This window comes from Eschscholzia californica, unplaced genomic scaffold, assembly GCF_041429995.1.
Source record: "Eschscholzia californica isolate CP2 unplaced genomic scaffold, dmEscCali1.0.p SCAF_3, whole genome shotgun sequence".
Classification (NCBI taxonomy): Eukaryota; Viridiplantae; Streptophyta; class Magnoliopsida; order Ranunculales; family Papaveraceae; genus Eschscholzia; species Eschscholzia californica.
The window spans coordinates 28,934,743-28,961,503 of NW_028238420.1; the positions used below are offsets into that span (position 1 = coordinate 28,934,743).

At 39.0% G+C, this 26,761-nt stretch overlaps 3 protein-coding genes across 7 annotated transcripts; 2 read left to right on the top strand and 1 right to left on the bottom strand.

Moving 5' to 3' along the window:
* Positions 1 to 6,949: 6,949 nt before the first annotated feature.
* Positions 6,950 to 15,337, top strand: LOC147549380 (uncharacterized). Of its 2 annotated transcripts, none has more exons than XM_086668764.1 (12): positions 6,950 to 7,255; positions 7,791 to 9,632; positions 9,770 to 9,803; positions 10,105 to 10,184; positions 10,527 to 10,586; positions 10,781 to 10,891; positions 11,306 to 11,374; positions 11,462 to 11,548; positions 12,095 to 12,557; positions 13,560 to 13,672; positions 13,845 to 13,875; positions 14,735 to 15,337. In XM_086668764.1, exons 2-12 carry the CDS (start codon positions 7,824 to 7,826, stop codon positions 14,878 to 14,880), a joined length of 3,003 nt encoding a protein of 1,000 aa, XP_086524890.1. In that variant the 5' UTR covers positions 6,950 to 7,255; positions 7,791 to 7,823; the 3' UTR covers positions 14,881 to 15,337. The 2 variants fall into 2 exon arrangements, with proteins under 2 accessions (XP_086524890.1, XP_086524891.1); XM_086668765.1 differs by having other exon boundaries at positions 12,095 to 12,533.
* A 1,414-nt stretch (positions 15,338 to 16,751) lies between these two features.
* On the bottom strand, positions 16,752 to 22,561 carry LOC147549381 (Hus1-like protein). Of its 4 annotated transcripts, XM_086668767.1 has the most exons (8): positions 22,238 to 22,508; positions 22,079 to 22,174; positions 18,984 to 19,075; positions 18,552 to 18,892; positions 18,143 to 18,428; positions 17,930 to 18,012; positions 17,590 to 17,659; positions 16,752 to 17,096 (listed from the first exon to the last, which is right to left on the bottom strand). In XM_086668767.1, exons 3-8 carry the CDS (start codon positions 19,033 to 19,035, stop codon positions 16,972 to 16,974), a joined length of 957 nt encoding a protein of 318 aa, XP_086524893.1. In that variant the 5' UTR covers positions 19,036 to 19,075; positions 22,079 to 22,174; positions 22,238 to 22,508; the 3' UTR covers positions 16,752 to 16,971. The 4 variants fall into 4 exon arrangements, with proteins under 4 accessions (XP_086524893.1, XP_086524892.1, XP_086524895.1 ...); XM_086668766.1 differs by having other exon boundaries at positions 22,079 to 22,561; XM_086668769.1 differs by lacking the exons at positions 22,079 to 22,174; positions 22,238 to 22,508 and adding an exon at positions 21,590 to 21,648.
* Positions 22,562 to 22,977: 416 nt separating this feature from the next.
* LOC147549382 (serine/threonine-protein kinase BSK5-like) lies at positions 22,978 to 24,892 on the top strand. Its single transcript, XM_086670495.1, has 3 exons — positions 22,978 to 23,664; positions 23,767 to 23,880; positions 24,385 to 24,892. Exons 2-3 carry the CDS (start codon positions 23,794 to 23,796, stop codon positions 24,625 to 24,627), a joined length of 330 nt encoding a protein of 109 aa, XP_086526621.1. The 5' UTR covers positions 22,978 to 23,664; positions 23,767 to 23,793; the 3' UTR covers positions 24,628 to 24,892.
* The last annotated feature ends 1,869 nt before the right edge of the window (positions 24,893 to 26,761 follow it).

The window sequence follows — 26,761 nt, forward strand, 5'->3', positions numbered from 1 at the left end:
CAAAAAGTGTCTTAATTTGGATAGGCATTTTACTCAAAAATTGCTTTTAGCGACTTTTACGCTAGTCTGGCGTTTGTTATAATGAACTATTTAGCCTAACTAACATCCATGACTTAAAGCGTAAATAAGTAAGTAAATGCGCTCGAGAAAGTAAATCAAGCAGACATGGATCCTAGTATGGCCCCTAACCTAGAAGATCTAATCTCTGTTGGTTTTCTTCTTGTTTCGCCTTTTGGTTCGTCTTAGATCACCATCTTTGAACCTCCATTGACTTCTCCCACTCGCCTTTGGATTCCATCCTCGAGTTTCTTCAATGGACTCATAGATCCTAAACTCTAATTACAAGACTCTAACGATTCGCAGATCGTATAAACTTGAAATTAAATTGATTACAGATTATGCACCCGTCCGTGCTTAAAACAAGAATAAAGAAACAAATCTATGGCCATACTAGTTTCCTGCATTCACATCACATGCATTCATATAATATATCAAGGCTAAGAATTATATATGCATGATAATCCTGGAGATACTTTTGTCGACATCCCATGTCACATTACGGGCCTTAAGTCTATATTCTAGGAATTCGACTAATGGCGCGTTCCGGTTTTATCTTTTATGATCGTAAAATCAATTTCAAGAAAAACTCCGTTTTTGGGTATTAAAAGCCCGGGTCAATCTCGGAAAAATTGGTTTGACTTTTGACGATTTTGAAATCCGTTTTAAGAAAAACCTTTTTCGGGTCTTCGGGTGACCCGATTTGATTTTGGTTATATTTTGGTGGGACCGGGAGAAAAAGTTGAGACTTTCGTCAAAAACTCCCACTCGAGTCGAGACTCGTGAAACTTTGGCCTTTAGACCCTTAGTCACCTTTGGAATAACCCAAGACCATCTATTAGTCAAAGCCCAAGACCCAGAAGTAGAGGCCCCACTAGGTTGGTCCAGCCCAAAGATGGTCAGGTCAAGTGTAGACACGGCCTAAGACCGGCCTAAATTGAGATGCGTCTCGGGATCGGTCGAGGTCTAGGACGCGTCCTGGCCGCAACCAGGACGTTTGGCCTAGGTCCCGACGCGTCAAGACCTCAGGGCGAGCCTTTATGGGTGTCTTGGGTGGTGCCCGGGACACCCTAGGCCGTCCAGAAGCATATCAGATGCATCCTGACCATAGGCCGCATCTCTTGGCATCTCAATGCAGGACCGAGATGCCAAGGGTGCACCAGACGCGTCCATCGTGTCTGTTGGAAGCTTCCAGACGTCTCAGATCACATCCGAGACGTGCTCGGGCTACCCGAGCCACTAGACGCGTCTGGTGCTGTCTAGACGTGTCTGGTGCTATCTCGAGCATCCCGGGCCAGCCGAGATGCTCTAGGGCTACTAGGACGCGTCTCGGACGCGTTCTTGTGGTCGCACTTGTCTCGGTCCTAGACTGAGACACACCTGGGATGTCTGGGGCGCGTCCCAGACGCGCCCTCATCTCGGGCCAATAGACGCATGAACATACCCAGGATGTCTGGGGCACGTCCCAGACGCGCCATCATCCCGGGACAGCAGACGCGTCCGGCCAACAGTACATGCAGCCTAATTTTTAGGAACTTCCAAGTTTCCCTTTTTTTTAGTTTGCTTCTAAAGCCTTAAAATCCCAATTTTAGAAACTTCTAAAAACCAAATTGTTTGTTCTTGAGAGAATTCATAATTCATGAAGATCAAAACTTCTTCAAAACACTTTTCAAAACCAAAAATCAATCAAATTGAATCTTTTGAAACACTTTCAATCATCAATTTTGATTTTCAATTTGAAAACTCATTGAATGCCATTCAATATAATCAAATTGTGAGTTTAAAACACTTTTAAACTCAACTATCAAGCTAATCAAACATGGATTAGTTCAATTCTTAGCAAAAATTAGTTATTTGCAAGAGGCTCTGACGCCAGTGTTGGGTTATGGTGGTGTCTACTAATGTCGTATAAGCGGAATCTCAGTCATCTTATGTCTTGACATTAGTACGTCCCAAGATCATCATGCATAAACTAATAGTTAAACTAATAAGAAAATAGATGATTACCTTAATCGCTATTTTCCCTCAAACCTTTTCAATCGATTAAGAACACCAAGAGCTCCAATTGTCGCTCCTCTACTTGGGACACTGAACGGTGTATTTAATCTCCCTCCTTGAAAGCTCGCTGGCACTCCAATGGTGGTTTGATAAGAAGAACACCTTCTTCTTGTTTGACTAGTTGATAGCTTGGGAATTAACTCACTTTCTCCTCTCTACTTGATGTGGTAGAGTAAGAAAGCTCTAACAGAAATTCCACACCTTATTCTCTGCCCTAAAAGTCTTTATATCGAACCCTAATAAGAATCCACCTCCGATTAGGTTTCCTAAAAGACCCTTTAGAATAAGATTTAAGGAATTGAGAAAATATCAACCAGAGTTCTTGGTCCGGCGTGGTTTCCAGCTGCTCCTCCGTGCATCTCCTTCATCACGTATTCTTCTTCGTCCTTCGCCAAGAAACGTCGTAAAGGGTGAACCAGGGATTTCCGGTATAGCAGTCCACCTAGCCAGGTATACCTCGCGGCATTTCTACGTACCCTTCTAACTTCGCTGGCATTTACAGGCAATTTTTGTGTTAACAGATACTCAACGTATGGTCTCATCCAAGTTGGCCAGGAATGCTAGAAGATTGCATATGCCACACCAGGCATTGCACACCATGTCAGGTATACGCTAACGATTATCGTTTACATCCCACAGAGCTAACACCTATCATTAGTCCCTGCCCCTTCGCACAATGGGAAATCGACTTGGTAGGGTCGTTCCCGGCTGGCACAGGAGGAAAGAAGATGTTGCTAGTTATGGTAGATTATTTCACCAAGTGGGCGGAAGCAGTAGCACTGACCCGAACAACACGAAGAGCTACGGGGGAGACGCCTTTTCGAATGGTGTACGGCATGGACGTCGTGCTACCCGTGGAAATAGGTAAACCGAGTCTAAGAGTAAGACACTTTGATCCTGAAACCAATGAACAACTAATGTTAGAACACTTAGACTTAGTCGACGAAGTTCGAGACCGGGCGGAGCTGCGAAATCTCGCTTTCAAAGACACTATGACTAAACAGCATAGGTCCCACATGAATATAAGAAAGTTCTACGTCGGAGACATGGTATGGAGGAACTCTAAATTCACCCAGAAACCATCAGCGTCCAAACTGTTTCCCACATGGGAAGGGCCTTATAAGATAGTAGAAGTTGTTAGACCTGGCACCTATAGGTTAGAGAATACGTCAGGTCACGTCCTTACACACCCCTGGAACACGGAGCATCTCAGATTCGCATTCCAGAAGAAAGACACCGATACATCCTAGAACACCGAAGGATGAATCAGACTCAAGAAGATGAAGCATATATCTACTTGTATGATAATGAGTCAAGTAAGAGAATTATAGAGGATTTTGGCCATGTTTAGCGAACTTGGAAGCCTTTGTTAGTATAACACTGCCCATCATAGAACCTAAAGGAGGAGTCCTAATTAAACTCATCTCGTTTTGAATCGAGCAGGTAGCCCTGACAGCGAAAGCCACGATCAGGGGACCTAAAGGCAGCCTTGGTAGGTGAAAGCAGCGACCAAGGGCCCTAATTTGAACAGCCCTGCTAAGCGAAAGCCACGACCAGGGATAGGATAGCCTCCGTAGCTACGGCGACAACCGAGGGCCCTAAGGAGCAGTACTAGTTAAACTTAACTTTGCTCGAGTAAAAACCGACCCCTCACCAAGGTCCCAAGAAGAAGACCTAGTTACACTGATCGGCTCAAGCCGCCAAAGGAGGTAGCTCCGGTAGCTACGGATGTGACCCGAGACCTCACAAGGAGGAGTCATAGCTAAACTCAACCCTTTACTCGAGTGAAACGTGGTCCTTGTGGATCCCCAAGGAGAAGTCCTAGATAAACTACTGTCCCGATGAAGGTGATCGGGGGTATAAGGAGAAGTCCTTGCGAAACTATTCATGCTTAAATGAGGAAGACAGCCTGGTAGCTAAGGCCATGACCGGGGGCACAGGAGGAGTCCCGGCAAAAACTAGTCGAGCTCAAGCTAACGAAAACAACCCTGCTAGCGAAAGCCACGAACAGGGACAAGACAGCCTCGATAACTATGGCAAAGATCGAGGGCCCTAAGGAGAAGTCCTAGTTAAACTAGCCAAGCTCAAGCTGGCGAAACTAGCTCTGGTAGCGAAAGCCACGACCAGAGGTCTAAGGAGAAGTCCTAGCAAAACTAGTTGCGCTCAAGCCAACGAAACCAACTCTGGTAGCGAAAGCCACAACCAGAGGCCTAAGGAGAAGTCCTAGTCAAACTAACCAAACTCAAGCTGGCGAAACCAGCTCTGATAGCGAAAGCCACGACCAGAGGTCTAAGGAGAAGTCCTAGCAAAACTAGTTGCGCTCAAGCCAACTAAACCAGCTCTGGTAGCGAAAGCCACAACCAGAGGCCCAAGGAGAAGTCCTAGTCAAACTAGCCAAGCTCAAGCTGGCGAAACCAGCTCTGGTAGCGAAAGCCACGACTAGAGGTCTAAGGAGAAGTCCTAGTTAAACTAGCCGAGCTCAAGCTGGCGATATAGACTCTAGTAGCGAAAGCCACGACCGGAGGTCTAAGGAGGAGTCCTGGCGAAACTAGTTATGCAAAGACAGCTCTGGAATAGACAACCAGAGGCAGAGCTAAGAACTCCAACACTATTCAAAACTTTTTACACAGGGCTAAATCAGGTTCCATTTTGCAGAAGGAAATAGTAAGCTTAAGGCATGCTAGATTAGGTCTGAAATTATTTCTCTTGCATGCGATCATTCGGAGCATGCGTAGTAACCCTAGGAAAATGCATTAGTAAGTTAGGATTCGTACTAACATCGATTTTGCAGAATCGGTACGCGGTATCAGTGTCAGACTTCAACAAAGTGATCTAGAGCAGGAAAAGAGGGTTTTTATTCAAGCCTATTACAGAAGAAATTACAATCAAGATAACATGAAGAAATCAGCAGAGATTCGGTAATAATCGAGGCAGGGAAACCACTCGCCAAAGCTTGGACGGAGCTCAACAATGTTTCTTCTCCCGACTGATCGACATAGTGGCCACCCGAGAAAGAAAATCGCAGGCAAGAGCTATCTTCTAAAGAATTGGAGCTTACCACTCCAAAAGAACTTCGGCCAAAGAAAAGAAGTATGCCAAACCGAGAGTGTACCACCCCGAAAACACCCTCTCTCGGGAAAGACTCAAACCGACAACTGGGTAACTATCCCCATTGCCGGAAAAACTGTCCCTCACTATCCCCATTGACGGAAAAAGACTCTTTCAGGCAGGCAGTAGATACAAACTCAAACAAAGGCCTCATCTCGAATCCTTAGCAAGAAAAGGAAGAAACCACTAGGATCGTTCTTTCCAACCTCTGATGAAGGAGCAGGTTGAGGAATCAAAGCGGATATTTATAGCAGAAAAAAGCGATCAAAGAAATGGGTAAAAAGCGTTGAAAACAAAGACCGAACGCATCTTGGGAACATGCGAGAAAATTAAAGTGCTGAGAAACACGCCTTATTTCCAATAACAGAGCTCCGCGTGTCCTTACGTGACCAAGTGAGTTGTCGTGTGCAATAACCCAAAAGATCAGCGCCGAAAGCACATGATCAGAGAATCAAATCTATGCCGTCATGAAATCACGCATGGAAAAGAATTAATTACTTGCGCAGAAGGCGAAACGTGTCTTGGAATAATAAACCACGCGTCAGAACACAGCCGCATCAGCCCTGGCAAAGATAACACTTGGTCAAGATCGTTGTTGGTTTCTAACTAAACACTACGACTCCTAATTCAATCGGACTTGATGATCTTCTTCATCAATTGTCCTAGCCGACAAATTGCTCACATTGCAATCTTGGTCGAAGGACATCTCCTTCAATCCCTTCGCTAGAAAACCGATTTGGTTTGTGGAGAATCCCAAACCAGATCGACTGCAGGTTTGGGGTACTCCAAAATCATGCTGGTTTGGTGGCACCCCCAACCAGCGTATTGGTTGGAGAAACCCCAAGGCAGTGCCTTTTTTAGGCAAAATTTTTTTCGTTGGAAAACGACTAGAAAGAGAAGAGTTGCGGAAAGAGAAAGAAGAGTTGGGAGAAAATATGAGAGAGAGAGATAGAGAGGGAGGAGAATAGAGAGAGAGACAAAGAAGAAGGAAGAAATAGAAACAATAATGGTGGTAGAGGGAGGAGAAGAAAGATTTAAAAAAAATTGAAGATTTTCGGCAATTGTTGTTTATCAGCGACCATTACCGGAATTGATAACAAATGGTGTTGGAGTTGTGGAGAATAAAAAGAAAAAGCAAAACTATTTCCTTTAAACAATCAGGAAAAAATTAGTTAATTAAAACAACACGCCTAGGGAGACTCCCAAATGGGACTCCCAAATGAACCGTTTTACCCTTTGGATAAAAAGACAAAACCCAACCCACTTTCTCTCTCTAAGATTGAGTTTTGTCTTTTATCTCTTCATGGGTGGGACGGTTCATTTGGGAGTCCCAAATACGGGCTCTCAATACTTATTGTAATTAAAATTGACCAAATTTTGACAAAGTCTCTGCATTCCAAAATTTTTTCTTATTTCCCTAGAGCACCCTCCAATTTTCTTTGTTTCTTTTGATGGAATTTTGAGTAGTTCCACGCTTAAGTCCACCACCCTTTGGTGTAATAGTTGGACACCCCTCTTAAGTCCATGAGGTCGTGGGATCGAGTGTCAGTGGAAGCAGTTGCCATCAAGATCTATCCTATGTAATTTAGGCTATAAATAATGTAATAATTTGTCGGGATTTAGACTTCTTTGTTGTCGGACTTTAAACTTCTTTCATTCTCGGTGTAAATTGATTGTGCTTATTACATCTCTATGTTACATCAATGCCTTGTAATGACTAACTAACGTACATCTTCTTTCAACAAAAAAAAAACAAAAAAAAAAAAAAAAAAACTAACGTACATTTAAGTAGAATTCTCAAAAAAAAAACAAAAAACTAGAACAAAAACAAAAAACAAAAAAGACAAGGAGGAAAAGTTTATTGTGGATTCCGAATTTGGAGTCCGGATATAGCAAAAAAAAAAAAAGGCCCCCTTTTTCGATGTGTTTAGAGGAGGGAAAATAAACCCTTTTTTTATTGAGAGAGAGAGAGAGGGTGAAGGCGATTCTCTGTAAGTTTTATTGATTCAATTGGAGTTGCTTCAGATCTTTTGTAAGTCGACTTTTTTCTTCTAAGCTATCATTGTTGTTTGCTCCTTTTACCGTTATATTCGTGATTCTTGAGCAATTTTAATGATGAAGAACTCAAATTGACTAGGGTTTGTGAAATTTTGATTCTTTTATTTTGATTTACTAGAATTACACTATTTTAGGGTTAGGGTTTCCTGAAACTTAAATTTTGTCTTGCGAGTCTTTCTGAAGGAACACGTTATTTGAATTGCCCTAATTTTGTACGTTTTCTTACTGAATGTATTATCTGCAACGTTTTGGGTTATAAGCTTTATTTTTCAAAATTTAACCTTCTGACTTGGTAAATGTCGACAATTTTAGGGTTTCATTTAGAGTCAATTTTACATGTTTTTCTCAGCTTCTTAGTAGAATTTCATGTTAATTTCGTTTAGGTTTAATATATTTCATGTTGATAGTTTACTTGGTGGTCTTTTTTAATTACTTCTAACTTGCTTTTTCAATGGTTATTTCGATCTGGATTATGTCAATTTGAGTTCTTTTATGGTTCACGATTACAGGCAGTAAGTGAAGGCTAATACCCTGGATTAGTTATGGTTGAGGGAGAGGTGGTAGCTGAAGTTGCGAAGACTTCTCCAACAAATGAGCGTTGCCCACCCACAGATGCTGGTGAAATTGTGACCAAGAATGTGGAAGATCAGAATGGGATAAAAGAAATGGATGAAGTTAGCAAAGAAGATGGTGAAACTGAGGCTGTGAAAATGGATGAAGACCATGAGTTGGAAATAAAGAAAGAGTGCGAAAACAAAGAGAAAGAAGTTGATGAAGCAGTGGAAGTGGACGGAGACCACGAAGATAATCCGATGAAAAGAGGAGAGAAAGAAGTGAATGGGAGCAAAAATGAAGAGAGGGATATTGAATCTTTGAAAATGGATGAAGACCAGGAGGAGCTGAAAGAGGTCATCAAAGAAGAGGAGCAAACAGATACTGGAAAGGTGAATGTGGAGGACAAAAATGTTTCAGAGAAAAAGGAGAGTGAAGGAGTTGATACGCTAAAGGAGAGTAAACAGGAGAAGGTCAAGGCTGAAGAGGATAAAAAGAAGGTTGAAGAGGACAGTGAAAAGCCGAAGGAGATCAAGGAAGAAAAAAAGCATATTGAAGACAATAAAGAGGAAAGGGAGCTGGTTGGAGACAGTAAGGAGGGAAAGGAAAAAACTGAAGAGAATGAAACAACGAGGGTTGATGAGAGTGGGGAGGAAAAGGAGAAGATAGAAGAAGGGAAAATAGAAAAAGAAAAGGTTGAGGACAGTAAGTCGGAAAATAAAACTATTGAAGAGAGTAAAGTTGAGATTGGGGAGGAAAAGGAGAAGACAGAAGAAGGTAAAATAGAAAGAGAAAAGGTTGAAGATAATAAGGCTGAAAATGAGATTATTGAAGAGCGAAAAAATGAATCTGCAAAAGCCGAACAGTGTGATGAGGAAAAGAAGCAGATTGAAGACAATGAGAAGGAAAAGGTAGAAAACATCAAGGAGGGACATAAGATTGAAGATAGTATGAAAGAGGAAACAAAGAAGGTGGAAGAGGAAGAAGAGAAGGAGGAGGAGATGATAAGAAACAGTAAAAAGGTAACTGTTAAAGACAGCAAAGAGGGGAGCAAGAATATTAAAAAGAATAAAGAAGGAAAGAAGAAGAATGAAGAAAATAAGGAAGAAAAGGAGAAGGTTGAAGAGAGTAAGGAAAAGAAGAAGGTTAAAGAGAGTAGGGAAGAAAACGAAAAGGATAAAGAGAGTAAGGAAGAAAACGAGAAGGTTGAAGAGAGTAAGGAAAAGAAGAAGGTTAAAGAGAGTAAGGAAGAAAACGAGAAGTTTAAAGAGAGTAAGGAAGAAAACGAGAAGGTTAAAGAGAGTAAGGAAGAACAGGAGAAGGTTAAAGAGAGCAAGGAAGAAAAGGAGAAGGTTAAAAAGGGTAAGGAAGAAAAGGCTAGGGTTAAAAAGAGTAAAGACGAAAACAAGAAGGTTGGAGAGAGTAAAGAAGAAAATAAAAAGGATGAAAAAAGCAAGGGGGAAGATGAGATAATTGGAGAAGGCAAAGTGGAAAAGGGGAAGGGTGAAGAGAGCAAGGGAGAGGAGGTTGGAGAAAGCAAAGATGAAAACAATAAGAGTGAAGAGACTAAGGAAGAGGGCGACAAAGCTGAGAGTAAGGAGGGAAAAAAATCAAGGAAGCGTGGCAGAGGGCAGAGTTCAGGAGACGCTGAAAAGAAAGTAGTAGACATGGGAAAGGATAAGGATCCAAGTACCCCAATTACTTTCTCCCTTGATCGTCCTGTGCGCGAGAGGAAATCTGTCGAGAGATTGGTCGCTTCTATTGAGAGAGAACCATCGAGGGAATTCCTTCTTGTAAAGGTCTGTTATTCATTTGGCATTTCTTCTCCGTCTTTTTCATCATATTCTTCTTTTTATCCCAAAAGAGAATTCATAATCATTTAGCTTGGGTATCTGTTTCACTGATTCTTGTTTGATTCACCCCTCAAAATTTGCAGGGTTCTGGTACTACATTGGGAGATATGCCAAACGGTATTGTTTGAACTGCTTTTGATTTCAATTGTCTGTTGTTTGCTAGTGCTTTGATAGCGAAGAAAATGTCTTCCCTTAATTGTAAAAACAGCCGTTATGCATTAACTTGTTAGGTTTTTTTTCCAAAAAGTCACCAAGTTGTTCGAAAATTTAGCTTGATAACATAGCACTGATATCTATGGTGTTAATATACTGGCACAACATCGTACTACTTATACTAATTAGGTGTTATGAGAATCTTGTGAAGAACGCTCCTTTAGTTTGTGATATTCAGTGAAGCATCTTAATGTTGGCATTTCAGTTAAAAGCAAGATATCAAGAAGGAAGAATGATGACACTCTCACAAAGCTTCATGTGGTACTCTTTGGTAGGAGAGCAAAGGTAGTTCGATACTCGTTATACACTAATTTTGTTTCCTGGATACTGCACTCTTGTTTAGTACTCACTTTTAAAGTTATTGAAAGCGAGTTTCTAAAACTTCTTCTTCCGAGCTGCTTCAGAATCCATGCTGGGAAATGTTTTTTTGGGTGTTCGGCTAAGCATTGGTCTCATTTTGAGACTCAGTAGCTCTTGATAAGTTGTTAATCTGAATATTCGTTTTTGTTTTTAAGGGTCATGGCGGTGACTGTGTTATTTGTTTTCTTTCCTTTCTTATGCATCTCATTGTCCCGGAATCTGAAACATTGCGTAATTTTCTCCCTGTGAATGTATTTTGTTTTGCAGGCAGTTAATGTCAAAAACAATATTTACATGTTTTCTGGGTTTAAATTGGACGAGGATGAGGTAAAATCTTCAGAATTTATTTATTTATTTATATAATATAACCATTTCTTTTCACAAATTCTCTGGATACTAAAGAACTTGATAGAGGCAGTGAGGCACTGCTTTATTTATCTTCTTTGGTTAATTTTGTGAAATTGTACTTCTTGATTGACTACGAAAACTGAGTTGCACGAGACTATTTCTCGATTCTGCAGGGAAAGCAAAGAGTGAAAATTATAGAAAGATTTGACAAGTTGGTAAAAGAGAAGTTATTTGAATTCTGTGGTTTGTTCGGCATACCTGTTGCAAAAGCTACTACAAGGAAGGTTTGTTGATTTTTTTTTGAAACTTAAGGTTTGTTGATTAATTCTTACATCTTAGTTTCTTACATTTGTTGTGCTGGATTTTGTTGTACTTGCAAGATGTTAGTTGATGAAAGTATGCAACTTCTTTGCTTTAAAGGATATCTATGACCTTTTCTTAGTTATACCATCTAATTCGCATAGTTTTTGACTTATTTGGTTTATTTAACTGACCTGTTTTTTTTCTGACTTAGCAATGTGCATCAAAATTTTGTTGGATAATCTTGATTTGAATGACTTGGAACTGTTAAATGGGTTGGTCATTCAATATAAGTGGAGTGTCTTTAAATTTTGTATTAGCATCAGCTTAGTTTACTGTGTACCACTTATTAGAGGTCATTTTGACATTTGAACTGATAACACTGCTTTAACATGCAGGAAGATGTTATAGTGAAGCTAATGGACTTCTTAGCAGCTCCTTTTGTTACAAACATTTCAACAAAGGAGGTCTGTCTGTCATTTCAGACGGTGTCCTTTTTCTGTAGTTCTTTTTGGCTTGTTTCTCACATTTGTTCATCCTCTGTTTTGTATCAGTCGACTAATACAACACCAAAACGTAAGAGGAGCGTGAAGAACAGTACATCAACTTCTGGAGGCAGGAGCACAAATGTTACCGAAAGGGTACCCTTCTTTTCCGAATGGATCCCTTTGACAGTTCATAGTAGTATATCTGTTCAGATTTGTGCTTTTTATTGGCTTAATCAACTTTTAGATTTCATACTATTAACTTTAACGAAGGAGTCCATTGCGGATATTTTATGTGGCGCTACCAGAAATTACCTTTTCCTTGTGGTTTAAATGCTCTACCTGGGTATAGTGTTGGATAGAAAAACTCAGGGCTTGGAAAAGGATTGACAGGTGATGTATAATCTGGAAATTTTCTCGAGCAGCTTGCAGAACTAATGATTTTTAGTCGTAAGATTCGTCATGGCCTCCTTGTAACTAATTAATCCAATCATCTGTATCTAAAATTATAATTCATTGAAGGTGATAGTTTGAAGCTTTAAGCAAATTTGTAGTTTACGATATTTTTTATATATTTTTGAAAAATAGGGACCTTTAATATCCAAATATTAGGTTCCACAGTTTGTTGTCCTCACCATTTTAATAGGCAAAGCTACTACATGGTGTTGTTACTGACATTTTCTTTGGATTGACTTTTCCTAGAAACGAAGAAAAGTTGAAGATAGTTCTAGATGGAAGGGAAAAACTACGTCTGAAACAGAAGAGGAATCTGATGCTGAGGAAGATGAGGAAACAGAGAATGTTGTTTCTAGTAGATCTGAGGATAAAATGATAGAGCATTCTGAAAGCGAGGAGGAAGAGGAAACAAAGGACTCTAAAGAAGAGAAAAAGCAAAAACAGGACTCAAAGAGCTCTTCCCTAATAAAGGAACCTTCTGGAAAAACTAAATCCAAGAGAACGCCAACACCAAAAAAGGTGACTTCTGCCAGGTCACCTAGGAAACCTCAAATGGATGCACCAAGTAAGCAGTCTAAGGTCAATGACAGCAGTGACCAGAAATCAACAGTTACCTCAATTAAAAAGGAAGCTGAAGGAAAAGCTAAGAAGAAATCCTTTGCTCCATCTAAATGTGCAGAAAAGGGTAAAGGCAACAAAGAAAATTCCGGTAGTACTTATTATTTCCTTTGTTTGTTTGCGCTTTCTTTATTGAGGCTTCAAGGCCTCTTTGTTGGTTGGGAAATTCTCAATTTACTATTACCGAATGGTCCTTCATTATTTCATTCCCCTTCTAAGTTATAGCCAATCTCTATTACTTCCATAATAAGTTAGTGCAGATGCTTGTTCTAAATTATTGTATTAATTAGCATTAGTGTAGTTCTGTAACTCACATAATTCTTGCTAGTATATTTGTCCGCGTAAGATGCTAGAATACTCGGATAATAGTGAAGGAGACGAATGTTCTTTTTGACACTCATTGACGCTTCTGTGAGTGTACGTGAGATTTTGTGTGTACATCTTGTGTGCGCTTAAACAATCCGCTAGGGTCCTAGAATGCCCTCTAGGTTAAAAGTCTGTCGTGTATAGTATAACAATATTTCATTCAAGAGCAAGAAATCATATGTGCAACTGTGCCCGTGTTTTGATCTTCTCCCGTCCACCACACAACACCTTGTGTACCAAAGTCAGATACTTATATGTATTAGTTTTACATAATTATAGTTGTATTTTATGCAAACCTAAACGTATCATATTGTTTATGCGGCTACGAAATAACTTTTTGGATGGAAGATTACTTAATATTATTATATGCATTTGGAATGAGGAGAAATGTTTATTGATATGTTTTTGGAGCGACTTTTCGGAGGGGAGTGAGTATTATGGTAAGACATTTATTAATACGTGACATGTGAAACGAAAAAGTGATGTATATCAAGGAAAATCTATGAGTTAATGTTAGAGGATTATATTCGATCAAGTAGCACAATATGGTTTTAAATGGTCTGGCGAAAGATATGGGCAAGCCACGTGCACTAGAGGGATCGTTTATTAATACGTGATACGTGATTTATCTGCTTAAGAAAATCTCCCTTGTATTTATTTTCTAAAATTGTATACCTATTGTGATCAACTTGAACTGACAGCTTATCTGATCTAATTATCAATGAAGGTACAAAGGTGATGAAAAGTACGGATAAACAAGAAAAGAAGAAATCTCCTCCGACTGAAGATGAATTGAAGAAAGTGATCTGCGATATCCTGAATGAAGTTGACTTCAACACTGTAAGCTAATTTTGTGATTTCTCCCTATTTTCTTCATGAAACCTATTTTGTCTTGCTGAAACTCACGTTTGAATATCATAATCTTATTATCTACATCAAGTCAATCTATTGACGGTATTCACTTTAAACTGCCTTTTCTCTATAACGTGATTTCATTGTTCTTTTTTGGCAGGCTACTTTCACGGACATCCTCAACCAACTCTGTAAGTATTTTTGACTTTGCATATCCTTTTTTAAATTTATATACTTTTCCGCTAATTTAGTTTGGATGACGTAGTACAACTTTAGTTTGGCGATATATATTATACATGTGTTGATGCATTTTTAGTTAGTGTATCAACAAAATATGCCAAACTGAAAGATCTTAGTAATTGATCGGTTGATTCAGTTGCATGTATCGTGATAAGGATACGATCTGATGATGGTTCCCCGTTAGTTAAACTCATTCTCTGTTGATATTAATAGCCTACCTGAATTTTCCAACCGCATGGTGTCTCTTTCGAGTTTCTCGGTCCGTCTCGCTATCGGTCTTGGCCTTCGACCGGATCGAGACCGAGACCAACTACGTAGACGTTGTGGTTAGATACTTAAACATGTCAATTTTGTAATATAGATATTTAGACATAACGGACATTTGCGATCTTGGAAAGATAACTTTCCAAGATTGCAAAGATAACTTTTAGAAAGATAGCTTTAATTCCACCAACAGGACTACCCACCTAAATTCGGAAGTCACCAGCATACATTGTTGCAGTGCGTGTTACATTTTAGAAATATAAGTATGCTTATAGCATGACATAATGGACATTTGCAATCTTCACAAGTTAGGAAGGTTCGCAGATTTCACGGTTATTTTAATTTTTTAGAGCTTGTGATGAAAGTTGTCTTGCCCCATGGCTCTGCTCCTTGCTACAAGTGAGCTGGTGACTTTTCTTCTTCTGTGAACTTCGCACCAGCTTGATTTCTTAGGACCATTTTCATCAATGACTCTTTCTTTCTCTCTCTGTCTCCCTCTTGCTATGTGAATTTTGTAGCGCTGAGATCATCCTACTATTTCTGCAGCTAGACGTTTTGATATGGATCTGACACCCAGAAAGACAGCTATAAAGCTCATGGTCCAGGATGAACTGAAGAAGCTAGCCGATGCGGAGGAGAATGATGAAGATGGCAATCCAGATTCGGGTGACGACGAAATGGAAGAAGATTAACCACTCTCCCACCATTGGGCAACTGGTATATTTATGTAGTTATATTGTTCGTCCGGCGACTCCACAGTCCATCAGAAGGCTGGTTTACTGCTCACTTGTGACCACCTTGATAAAATTGGTATATTAAGGGGAAACCCAGGGAGGGATGACTCCTCAACATTCCTCTGACACAGAGATGTTATTAATATATACACAATTATGTGCCATTTGTTGCCCCTTCATTTACCCATAGGCAGCTAACTATTTTGCTTTTGATCAAACTAGGGTTAGAAATTAAAGACAGCTATGAAGTTAGACAATCTTGAAGTTGGTAGATCTTCATGAATCATTTGCTACTAGTACTACCTGGATCTTGTATTGCCATCTATTTCTGAAGCTACATTAATAACTTGCAAACCTTTTGTTGATGACATGGTCTTTTGCATCAGAATCGAAAGAAATGTGTTTTTAGAATAAACTTGATATGTATTCTTCTGTCATCTCAATTACCAATTTAGTCACCACCTCTTCTTGTTTTAGTTGATGTTAAAACTTGTAAGCACCTTAAGTTTTTGTGCATGTTATATACACAGACGAACCGAATTCTGTGGAAAAAAAATTCCCTTGCTTATTGTGTGAATTACAAAAAGGTGGGGTGAATACAAAATTTTGCCTATCCACTTGCATTGTTATCACTTACGTTATTATTTTTGCTGACAATTTGCACCCGTATTCACTCCTACACTTTTACACAATTTGGTCAAAGTAGTTGACCTAAATTCATAAGCCATTCCCCCAGGTACGGCTGGGAAATGGCAGTCCAACCGTTTCTATGGGCGCTTGCTACCCGACTTGGGTAGGCTCGGCCTGTGATACCGGTGTACATAGCCGAGAGATGGGCGGGGTCCCCCGCCTGGCACCAGAGCCGAAAGCCTACATACTACTAGCCGATAAACCTGTATACCACCCGCCCGTTAGATTGTCGTTGGATTATAGAAGGGTTTGGGATTTTCCGTAACTACAAACTCCCTCTAATTCTACACCGTTTTCTTATTTTTTTCTTCCTAAAATGAGAGGCGGGAAATGATGGAGGAAATTAGAGACATTTGGGCTGAAAAAGTTCGACTCGACCTCTTTTCTTTTTATGGTTCAGTCATTGGAAAGGTCCTCCTGGCTGACCTACATCTTTCCAATTAATCTCACAGGAAAGAAGTGTCCAATGGTGAGTTGCGAGCTTCTCTCCAGTACCTTAGCAAGGCCATGGGGTGCTTTGACCGAAAGCTCTCCATGGCTTCTTGTTATAGCTTTGGCGGAAAGCTAAGACGATGAATCACTAAAGTCAAATTTGTCTTTGGTGTATTTGTCAAGCCCCGAAAGTGTCCTTTGATTGAAACTATTATTGAGTGGGGTTTTCATCTTCCATGAAATTGTTTTTTCATGTTCCGTGTCGAGAAAGAATCTTCATATTTCATGAAATCATCATAATATTCAATGTTAAGAAATCAATCCTCATCTTGATTTGTCAATTTTTCTTGAGAATAGTCTGAAATCTTTCATTTTCATAGGTTCCAATCAGGGATCTACTGTGTGAATCCTTTACAAATTCGTATGATCCTTTACAAATTCGTATGATCTTTAGGAAAATCATTAATATTCATCTTCAATCATCAAACCTAATGTTTTTTGTGTAGAAATTAAAAACTGAAAAGGTGACATGTCTATGCAAGTATTAAATGCTTAATTGAAAAACATCTACAATAAGCATTAAGCATATCTAAAGGAGGCCTAGATCTGTCATCTATTTAAACAGCCAAAAACCAGTTATACAGGGAAATGGCTAATCATAAGCGACGGAAAATGATAAATAACAAAAGAAAACCCCAGACGGATTATAACAGAAAAAACGGCCTTCTCTAAACGCTTATACTGATTATCACCAACATCTTCACATCCATGATAGTGTATTTTAATGAACTACATTTATGCACAACAAATGAAAACTTGCTTGAAGTTTGCATATCTGGGTGTAATTTGTAATGGAAGAGTTGATAAGAACTATAAACCGGACGACATGAGTATAACTTTGGCAAGACATTTACCTAATAATAGTTCTCAACCAGAACCAGGGTCTAGTACAGGAAGCCGACAGTGTAAACTGATCGATTTATCAGTCTGCCGTGTCCCTGGAATGAAAAACTGGAATATCACGGTCAGGCAAGCACCTTGTGGAGCTATACCTGCATAACCACAAAAGAAAATTGAACTTTGGAATCCATGAAAATCGAGTTGCCTCGTCAATCACCATTTAAAAAATCCTTAAACCGAAGACATGCTAACACTTGGAAATAAGCAGTCTGTTTGGATGAAGGAAACATGAGTCCATTTCAACAAAAAAAAAAAAAACATGAGTCCTGCAATTCCACAAATTCCTTATTATCTACATTTCCCTACGTTGTTTTGCTCCATACTAATGTCTAGCGGTTCTCAACAGTATGGAGTACGGACCATGGCGTGGCCCCGGCTGTTCTGTGGCTACAAGGCAGGCTATGGCTTTTGTGGTCGGGCCACCACGAGGCCCAGACCTTTGTGAAGCACTATTAATGTGTTCCGATAAACGCTGAGCTCAGCACAACTGCTCATTAAATATATTAGCGACAAGCCTGTTCGAACACCATTATGTAAACCATGAATATTATTAAAAGCATAAAAAGGTTACATTGAAGTCCTCACCATAAAAAGCACAATCTGGTTTAGTCAGGTGACAATGTAGACTCTTGGCAAAGTGCTTCATGCTCACTTGCTGTTTAAGGTACAAATAAAACGATATAAGAACATGATATAATTGAAATTTCTTTCTCATACGTAATGCTATCATTGGTTAACGAACCAAGTTTTTCTGAACCTAATATTTCGCGCGCGGAATTTGTAAATTATGGATGAACATCTCTTGACAATAACGAGGTAGAGAAGTTGTTAACGGGTGAGAAACAAAACGGTTTCTAATTCGCCTGTCAAAAGAAAAAAGAAATATCTACAAAAAATGCAATAAGAAGGAATATAGAGAACTAACCACAGACATAGCTTCTCCCCGCTGTATTGCCATATCAGTTCGAGATTGAGCGCTCATATTTCGATCACTTGGTGGACATTCAGCTGATCCCACAATAAACACGACATAGTCATGATGTAATTAAAATGAAATAAGACTACACAATATGTTAAATTTGACATGAATCAAGTATTAACTACCATATTTCAGTTGAGGAACTATTTAATATATTACCTTGGACTCCAAGAACTCTTAATTTGTTAAATTCACAACCAAGGGTAATCATAGTAGTGGAGATTTGTAAATGTATATCACCATACTGAGTAATGGAGACATTAAGCAAGTCACCGACATGCTTGAGGCGGTCGACAAAGCTTTGCAACTGTTGTAGATCAGATACTTGAACCAGTGTTTGGGGAAGATCTTGAGCCATGTCAAGGGCAGATTGTAGTTCCAAAACCTCGGCTCTAGAGAGTGGCTTTGAGATGGGTACATCTTGGATAACTGCTGATTTGTAACCCTGTATAAGTAAAGAATGATTTATCGTGCATTACCGATTAAATGGTTGTACAAAAGAGTCACCACCAAATAGAACACGGTTTATATGAAATAAACTAGTCACATACAAAAAGTTAAAAAAAACCTTGGATTCGAAGGATAGGAAAGGCATGGGTTGTTGTGAATTAGGGGGCAATTTCTTAACAAGTTTGATTTGGAGTCGATTCGTAATGTTGGTGGAGGTGCTTGAAGAGACACTGACACTGCTACGTAAAGCTCGGTGTAACAAGGCAAGATCGACTGTGAAAGCGATACGGTCGTCATTCTGGCTGGAAATTCTATAATCGTCGAATAGAGCTTCTTTGCGGAACTGAGCGATAGACTGAACACCATCACCATTGAGAAGATTGTGTAGGAAAATTGCATGATCTCTTGTAAAGTAAAGGTGACAAATCCTTCCCATCTTTTCCAATGCAGGTAAAAACCCTGATCAGAATTAAAAAAGACAGCATTATCGGTGGGTAATAAATGGAAGAAGAAAGGGGATAGAGGCAGAAAGAGAGGATCAAAGACTAACTCTTCTCTAGTAGATTAACTCCATTGTCCGTAAGAAAAGCTTTGAACTTCATGTCTTCTCCCTGAGTTAGAGTGTTTTACACAAGTATACCCCTGAAACAGTTCATGAACAATAAAGTGGTAGACAACCAATAAGAAAACTAGCCATGGAAACAAAACAGAAGTGCAATATTGTACAAATTTAAATTTCACAGTACACTAAGTCATGATTTTGCCCAACATCATTGACCTAAGAATGGTACAATATAAAAATGCCGTCAAATCAAAATAGAAAAGGCAACAAAGAAAAACAAGATTAACATTTCTGTAGGGTAATTGTCAATGTTAAGCTTCAATAATTCCTTGAAAGACCATTAGTTAATTTAGCAGGACCCATCATTTTGTAGTACTTCAAAACTATTGTCCCCCAGATGCATTCTTTAAACTAATATCAGATCAGCAGCAACAAAACTGAACTTCAGTTTAAAAATCATGTAACTGGAGAAGTTACCTCCTGAGCAAAACCCTAGCTAGACTTTGCCGCACTGGAAGAGATAAATGAGTGACTGGTGGGAAACGAGTTGGTTTTTGTGTTTCCTTCCAATTCTCGGTAAATGGAAATGCAGTTTTAAGGGACGTCGTGAACTTTCTTAGATTATATGGGATCAAAATATTCGAAACATGATACTACTCTGACACAACCTAAGGATATTCTTTTTCTAAATATTCGAAAGTCAAAACATGATGGTACTCTGTCACAACCTACGAGTTGGTTTTGGTATTTCTTTCCGTTCTCAGTAAACGGAATGCAGTTTCAAGGAGCACCGTGCACTTTCTTAGATTATACGGAGACCAAAATATTTGGAAAATGATAGTACTCTGACACAACCTAAGGATCATCTTCTTCTTCTTCCAAGGACCAAAAATCCAAACATCTCAGCGATAGATAGAGATGTAGGAAGTTTTCGAACATTTCCATATAATGCTATCGCTACAAACTTGGCTGCCAATCCTGTGTTCCATCACTGCTCTAAGCACATAGAAGTTGACCACCACTTCGTTCGTGACCTCGTCGTCGCGGGCAAATCCTCCACATCTCATTTGAGTCTAAAGAACTATCATTTTGTACTCCTTCTGATGAACCATCTATGTTCACTTCCACGCCATGAACTCCACATATGTCTCGCACCATACCATCTAAGTCTTCATCATCGTCATGGTCGTCAGAGACTTGTTCATTTGTAGCCTCTACTGGCGCATTTATATTAGTACTTGCTGCCTTGCTGGTCTAGCTTCCCCATGAAAATACCAAGTTACATAATTTTGCATCATCCCATCCCAGACCAAATGTCCTCTGTATCTCTATCATAATACTTAGTATTTAACCATTTGACATATGGCCATTTTATCTTATTTTCTTCGCTAACAAACCCGGGAGCGAATGCATAATCCAAGAATGCAGTTACACCATCTTCGTAGTCCTTTGTAATCCTACTAGCCCTCATCCAAGAGTTGTCGATGTTCTAGGCAAAAAGCTTCTAAATGACTAAATGATATCGGAACAACCTGTTTGAGAAATTTCTACACAATCCCTATCACGAAGAAATAATCTATCTATTTCAGTCAGATAACATATCTAAAGCTTAATCAACATAGGAGGAATATCATGAGATCATAAACTCAACCTAAATAAGAATCATATGATTTAAAGCCAAATCAATAATTATCAGGCACAAAAGATCAGTTGACTAATCTAACTATTTCATCTAGTTTATTAAGCGTATGCAAGGGAATTGGTCACAAATCAGCCATGGTAACATTGTAGTTAATATCAGGCATAGATCCTCATGCTAGAGCATAATAACTTGCATAGTAGAATGATAGATGTGTTTTAGATTGAATTTGTTTTCATGTTAATCTACACGGATCTGAATCTTACCCACTTTCATATACTAAAACATTATTTGCAATCATCCTCATAAACAAGATTTATTTAATCCATAGAATGAAATGAAAGCAAACGTAATCCATGGAAAATGGTAATATTAACTTCTTGATGTAATTTTTGAATTTGAAAGAGAAATAATTCATACCAAAATGACAAATATACTGAAGATTGAAAGGGAGAAGAAATCAACTACTAACTAGCTTAAGAAACTGATTTAGCCGCTGTAATGAGTAAGAGTGAAGTGGAGGTCTTACTGTAGAATTCAACACCAAGAGTAAAAGATAATCACAGAATTCAACAAAAAATTCACTATAACAAGTCCTAAATGAAAACTATATCAACAAATTTACAGTAAATCCAAGTAATTCTACAATAGATCAACAAAAAAGGTCACTTCCTGTAAATCATGTATATATAACAGATAGTGCACATAGGTAGAGGAGCTATCACTATACACTTTAGATGTAGGTAGGGGACCCTGTCAGTCAGCCAATCATTCTATTTTCAGATTTACCCCGTTAAGTATGGGACTCATTGCGTAACCACAAGTTTCAGGAAAGTAGATCACAGTGTCAAGAAATTAGAAAGACAAATTCTTTTAGATTGCTTCACTCAAATCAGTTAGACGCAAGAATCTCCAGAAGAGCTAAGTAAGAACGTAGTTGCACCATTTCGCTTACAAAACTAAAACCGCCATGGTCCGAGAGGTGATCCTGCTAGCAGATATCTACTAAAGACCTGCCATTAGAGAGTGTTTAGCTATTCAATCTAAAGCTCTGTCAAGCCTCATTGGTAGGAACCATTCTTCTGTCAACACTGCGTGGAAACCATACATGAACAAATGCAATAGCGAGAAAATCAAAAGCTTACTATTTGGAACCTACCAACTGTTCTTACCCAAACAAGTACCAGTAATCTCAAAAACAAACAATTCGGAAAGAGAAGTAAGAAAACCCAAAGAGAAATATCAAGAAATTATAGTCTTTGGATCACAAAAAAAAAAAATATACTACCTATTTTCACAGGGTGACTGTTTTTTTGAGTCACTCTAAACAATTGGGAAAATTAATCTTACTAAATTCAGAATGTGAGTTGAGTGCCCTAAATCAATAATTTACCATCAAAGTGAAGATTATCATCACATAATGAGATAATAAGAAGAATCTTACCTGTTAATTGAGAATGAGGGCTACTGAAGAACAATGGTAGAAAAAGCCTTTGGAAGTGATGATCAAGAAGAAGATGATCGATTGCACTTCGTTTAACTGCAGAATATTGTAAAAAAAAGACACTGAAATCTGAACAACAATAGGGACGATAATTGAAACCCTAGCTGTAGTCGATCATAATCGAAACGGTGGAGCATTCAGAAAAACGACGAGTGAAGAGAGACGGTGAGAGACATTCAGAAAGTGAAAATCGAAGGAGTCATCAATGCCGTCGGAACTAGTTTTTGGCGGAAACTTTTTTCGCTCATTGAGGGACATGAAAACTTTTTCTTAGTATTTTCCCGCCCAAAAATTTCCGGCGGACGGAAATAATTTCCCGCAAAATAAATTTCTTGAAATTTTTGCACACCGGAACGTGGGAAAAAAAGTTTCATCCCCCGCTGAAAAAGGAATTCCTTCTGTCAAGAGTGATATTTTGCCGACGGTTTCTCAGGCCGTCAGTAACGTTAAATTTTCGGACAGCATTTGGTGGATCCGTCGGGATTAGGGGTGGGAATCGGACGGGTTCGGTCGGGCTCGGACTTTTATTTCCCGGACTCGGGCGGATCGGGCTCAATAATCATGTGACCGATCGGGCTATCGGATACTTCGGGCCGGACAATTTCGAATATATCAGTGCCCGCGGCCCGGTTCTGCCCGAGAACCCGCTCGGGCTATAACGGGCTCGGACGGACGGGTCCCGGGCGTTTAGAGCAGAACCACGTGGGTGCAAATATACCCCACTAGCTGCGTCATCGCCCAAAGCACCAAGGTACTTGGACCAGAATTCCTAACTCCTATCTTATATCTCATTCTTCTTTGTTCCGCCTTCTCCTTCTTCAATGTGGGACTAAAAAATCACACAACCCTCTTATTTTTTTTTATACTTTCTAAAATCCTTGTAGTAGTAGTAAACAATCTAGAGAGAGAGAGAGGGAAAATGAGATCAATTTGACAATAGACTTCTTTTGTTCGTCTGAATTGTTAATTAAGATCAATTTGGACCAACATAGTGAACAGAACTAAAGATTTTGAGATTGGGTTTTGTGAAGAACTAGTTAGTTTTTGGGAGTTTGGAGGTTGTGGCTTGTGGGTAGTGATCCAAATTGGGTTGTTTTAATTTAGGGTTTAGAATGTGATGAATTTTTGCTTCTTATTTCAATGGCGGGAGTTTTTTTTTTTTATGGATTAATCATCAACCTTTTAATCATAAATCCTATAATTTTACCCCAATTTGTTTCTTGTTCAAAAGAAGAAGATTATTCTCTGATTCAGTATTCTGATTTAGAGTAGGAATTCATCAATCTATTCGGGTGGGTTCATTTTGAGTTTGATTCTGATTTTGATGAGGAAGTTTTATTATACTTCCTGGTGTTTCATTTAGTTGCCCTAGTTTTGGGTGTTCAATCACTATCAATATTACTGGTGATTTTAGTTTGGGTAGGAATTCATCAATCTATTCTGGTGGGTTTTCATTAAATTCAACTAATGCAATTTTCTTTGATGGGTGTACTGAATTATACGAAGGAAACGACGTCTAATGATTTGTAATGAACAATGTCGAAGTAGATTGAATTGAAATTCTTTGATTTGTACTGTATTTTATTGACGAAATGACGTATGATGATTTTCGTATTGCTTTTCTGCAGCTCTCTTTTCAAATGTGGACAAACTAAATGCAGGAAACATTGAACTCAAAGAAACATGGAGACACTGCTTTTCGAGCTAAAGAGTTCACTAATGCCATTAGTTCTTACACACAGGTAACCGCTTTGCCAACCTTAGCGAAAGGCGTTTGAGTGCGCTATTGTCTAAGATCATAAAATGAGAGAATGTTATAGGATTCTGTGGGTTAGCCTTCCGCTGTGCTAGTGATATTTTGTCCGCTTGGCACTTTCGTGCCTCCCGACTTTAAAATGTTGACACAAGGAAACATGTTTAATCCCTTATAAGAAGCATCCCACCTCACTTCCACCGATGTTGGATTCCTTTACCAAGATGACTTCAACGTGTTGAAGGCTGTGCTTGACAGCTTCCGGGCTGGTACTAATATTGCCAACATCGGCACTTCTGGCGCTCATGGATTTAAAACGCGTCCCTAGGAAAGAGTGCTTAATACCTTTTAAGGGGCGCCCTTTCTACTTCATACTAATTGGAATTACCTTCTAACAATTTTATGTAGTTAGCAGAAGTTTTAGTTCAAATGACCTAACCAAGTTTCAAGAAATTAGGGGTTGTTAATGAATTTAATCTTGTTTGTTCTGCAGTTCATTGATGGTGGAATGGTATCACCGACAGTATTTGCTCGGCGCTGTTTATCTTACTTGATGAACGACATGCCACAAGAAGCCCTCGGAGACGCTATTCAAGCTCAAGTGATATCGCCGGATTGGTCAACAGCATTCTATCTTCAAGCAGCTGCTATCTTCAGCCTTGGAATGGATACTGATGCACAAGAAACCCTAAAGGATGGTACAAACTTGGAGATAAAAAAGAATAGCAAGAGCTGAAAACTGTATAGAGGATTGATCTTTTTTTGTATGTATTTGTTTCCTATGCCATTTGAGCTGAAAACATTCTTTTTAGAAGTTTGTGAGAGGGTTTGTTTGTCACTCCATTCTCTAGGACCTCTCTGTTTCACCATTTCATGTTAGATATTGCTGAGGGAATTATACCCTTTTTTTCTTTCATTAACTCTCTTGAAAAACCTTAGAAGATTATAATGAAAAGTTTGTGAGTTTGAATATAAAGACACCAAAAGACTGAAAATTGAAATCTAGTCTACTTGCTTCTATTTTCATTGAAATCAGAAATTCATCACAATTCCGCCAAGAAAAAAGTCGAAAGAGAAGTGTTTGTGTATTGTATCCTAATCATATGTCTTATCTGAGCCCAATATCTTGTAGTGGGTTATTACCTCCTCCGAAAATCCGATAGGGTAAGCACATAGTGTCTGGGCTCACCCGGAGATACTATTCATACACAGGAATAACATTGAACAAGAAAAAGCAATCTGGACAGAAGCAGAAAACAAAGATATGGTCTTATTGTTGAATCTCCAACCAAGATCAAAATTGCTGCAGGTTACTGTTTATTACACCATTATAATCATCTCAAATTTATGATAAATACTTGTTTTCAGAATTAGGCTGATTCAACAAAAAAAAAGAGTAACAATATCTAAGTAATCTTTATCCTTCTTGTGAGCATCTCCCTGTAAAAATCGTAAAATGAAAGAAAAAAAATTTCTTTTACGCAGGTCGGTTGGAACCAAGCAGCTGTCCCACTAGATTTGTCACCTGCACATAAGGGCTTCATCAAATTCAAAATAAAATGGAAAATTTTGTCCATTCTAATTATGAAGTGATATAAATCGCGGGCCAATGCCTACATAAACGAACTTGCAAACTATATGACTTTCACTCAAACAATAGATGATCCGATTACACTACCAAATGATTGTCTATCTGGTACTCTATGTTGATAAAAAAAAAAGAGATTAATAATTTTCATCGTGGATTAAGAAATCCAATGTTGATTCCTAGAATAAGCAGTGTTGAAGGTTAAACTAGTGATTAAGAAACGAAAAGAAAGAGAGATTGAACAACTTACTTGCCAATACTTTGAAACACAACGGTCGATACAACTGTTTTCACCCATATGGAGCTCAGCCTCCTTGTATCTGCAATAGTAAACATTTCAATTTTCAAATATATGCTTTTTTTAGTCCCTCTAACTACAAGCAAATAAAGATCATATCATAAAAACATCATAAACTAGAAAACATAGTACCTCTTGTCGATGCATTTCTGAAAGCAAGTTTGCGTAAGCCTGTATCAAACAATTGTCAGAGACAAAGTCAAGATATTTTGTTTAGCAAAATATACCCAAGTATTTTTTTTTTTTTTGTGTTGAAAATAAAATACATCAAAGTTAGGAGGAAAAAAAACATGGTCTTAGGACCATTTGATATAGTCAATTACTATTGACCATGCCCCATAGTTAGTCAAGGTCACAAGAAGGCCAACATCACAAAACAAACTTTAAGCAAACTTCAACTTTTAGTCCCACACCTTTGAGTTAGAAATAAAAGAAGCAAGGAGATAGGTTATATATAACCTCCTCATTTGCTTTGGAAGACATGTTTCTTTGAAGTCAAAAACTTTAAATAAGTTTCATCTATTACTCCCACATTGTTGGGATAAGGATAAAAGAAGCAAGAGGGAAATTATATCTACCTCTTCCTTTGCATCCCAAAACAAGGCTTGGTAAAAGCTAAAATTTTAAGTAACTCAAGTCCTTTAGTCCCACACCTTTGGATCATATAAACTTGTGTTGGTGATATGATATGAAAAGGGTGTTTGGGTAGCAGCCTTCGGGTAGCTAACGGGCGGGTTGGAGCGGGCGGATCTTAATGGACGGGTTTCGGACGGGTATTTCGGGCCGGGACTCGGATATGAGCTCCTGTCCGAGTTCCGGCCCATATAGCCCGAGCCATCGGGCCGGGTATACCCGGCTCGGGTAAGAATCGGTTTCGGGTGTAAACGGTCCGGGCGGATTGGGCCGGATATCGGGTTCCCGGACCGTTTTCCCACCCCTAGTCGGGATTGTGTCCCATTTCAACGTTTTCTCTGTAAACAGTCA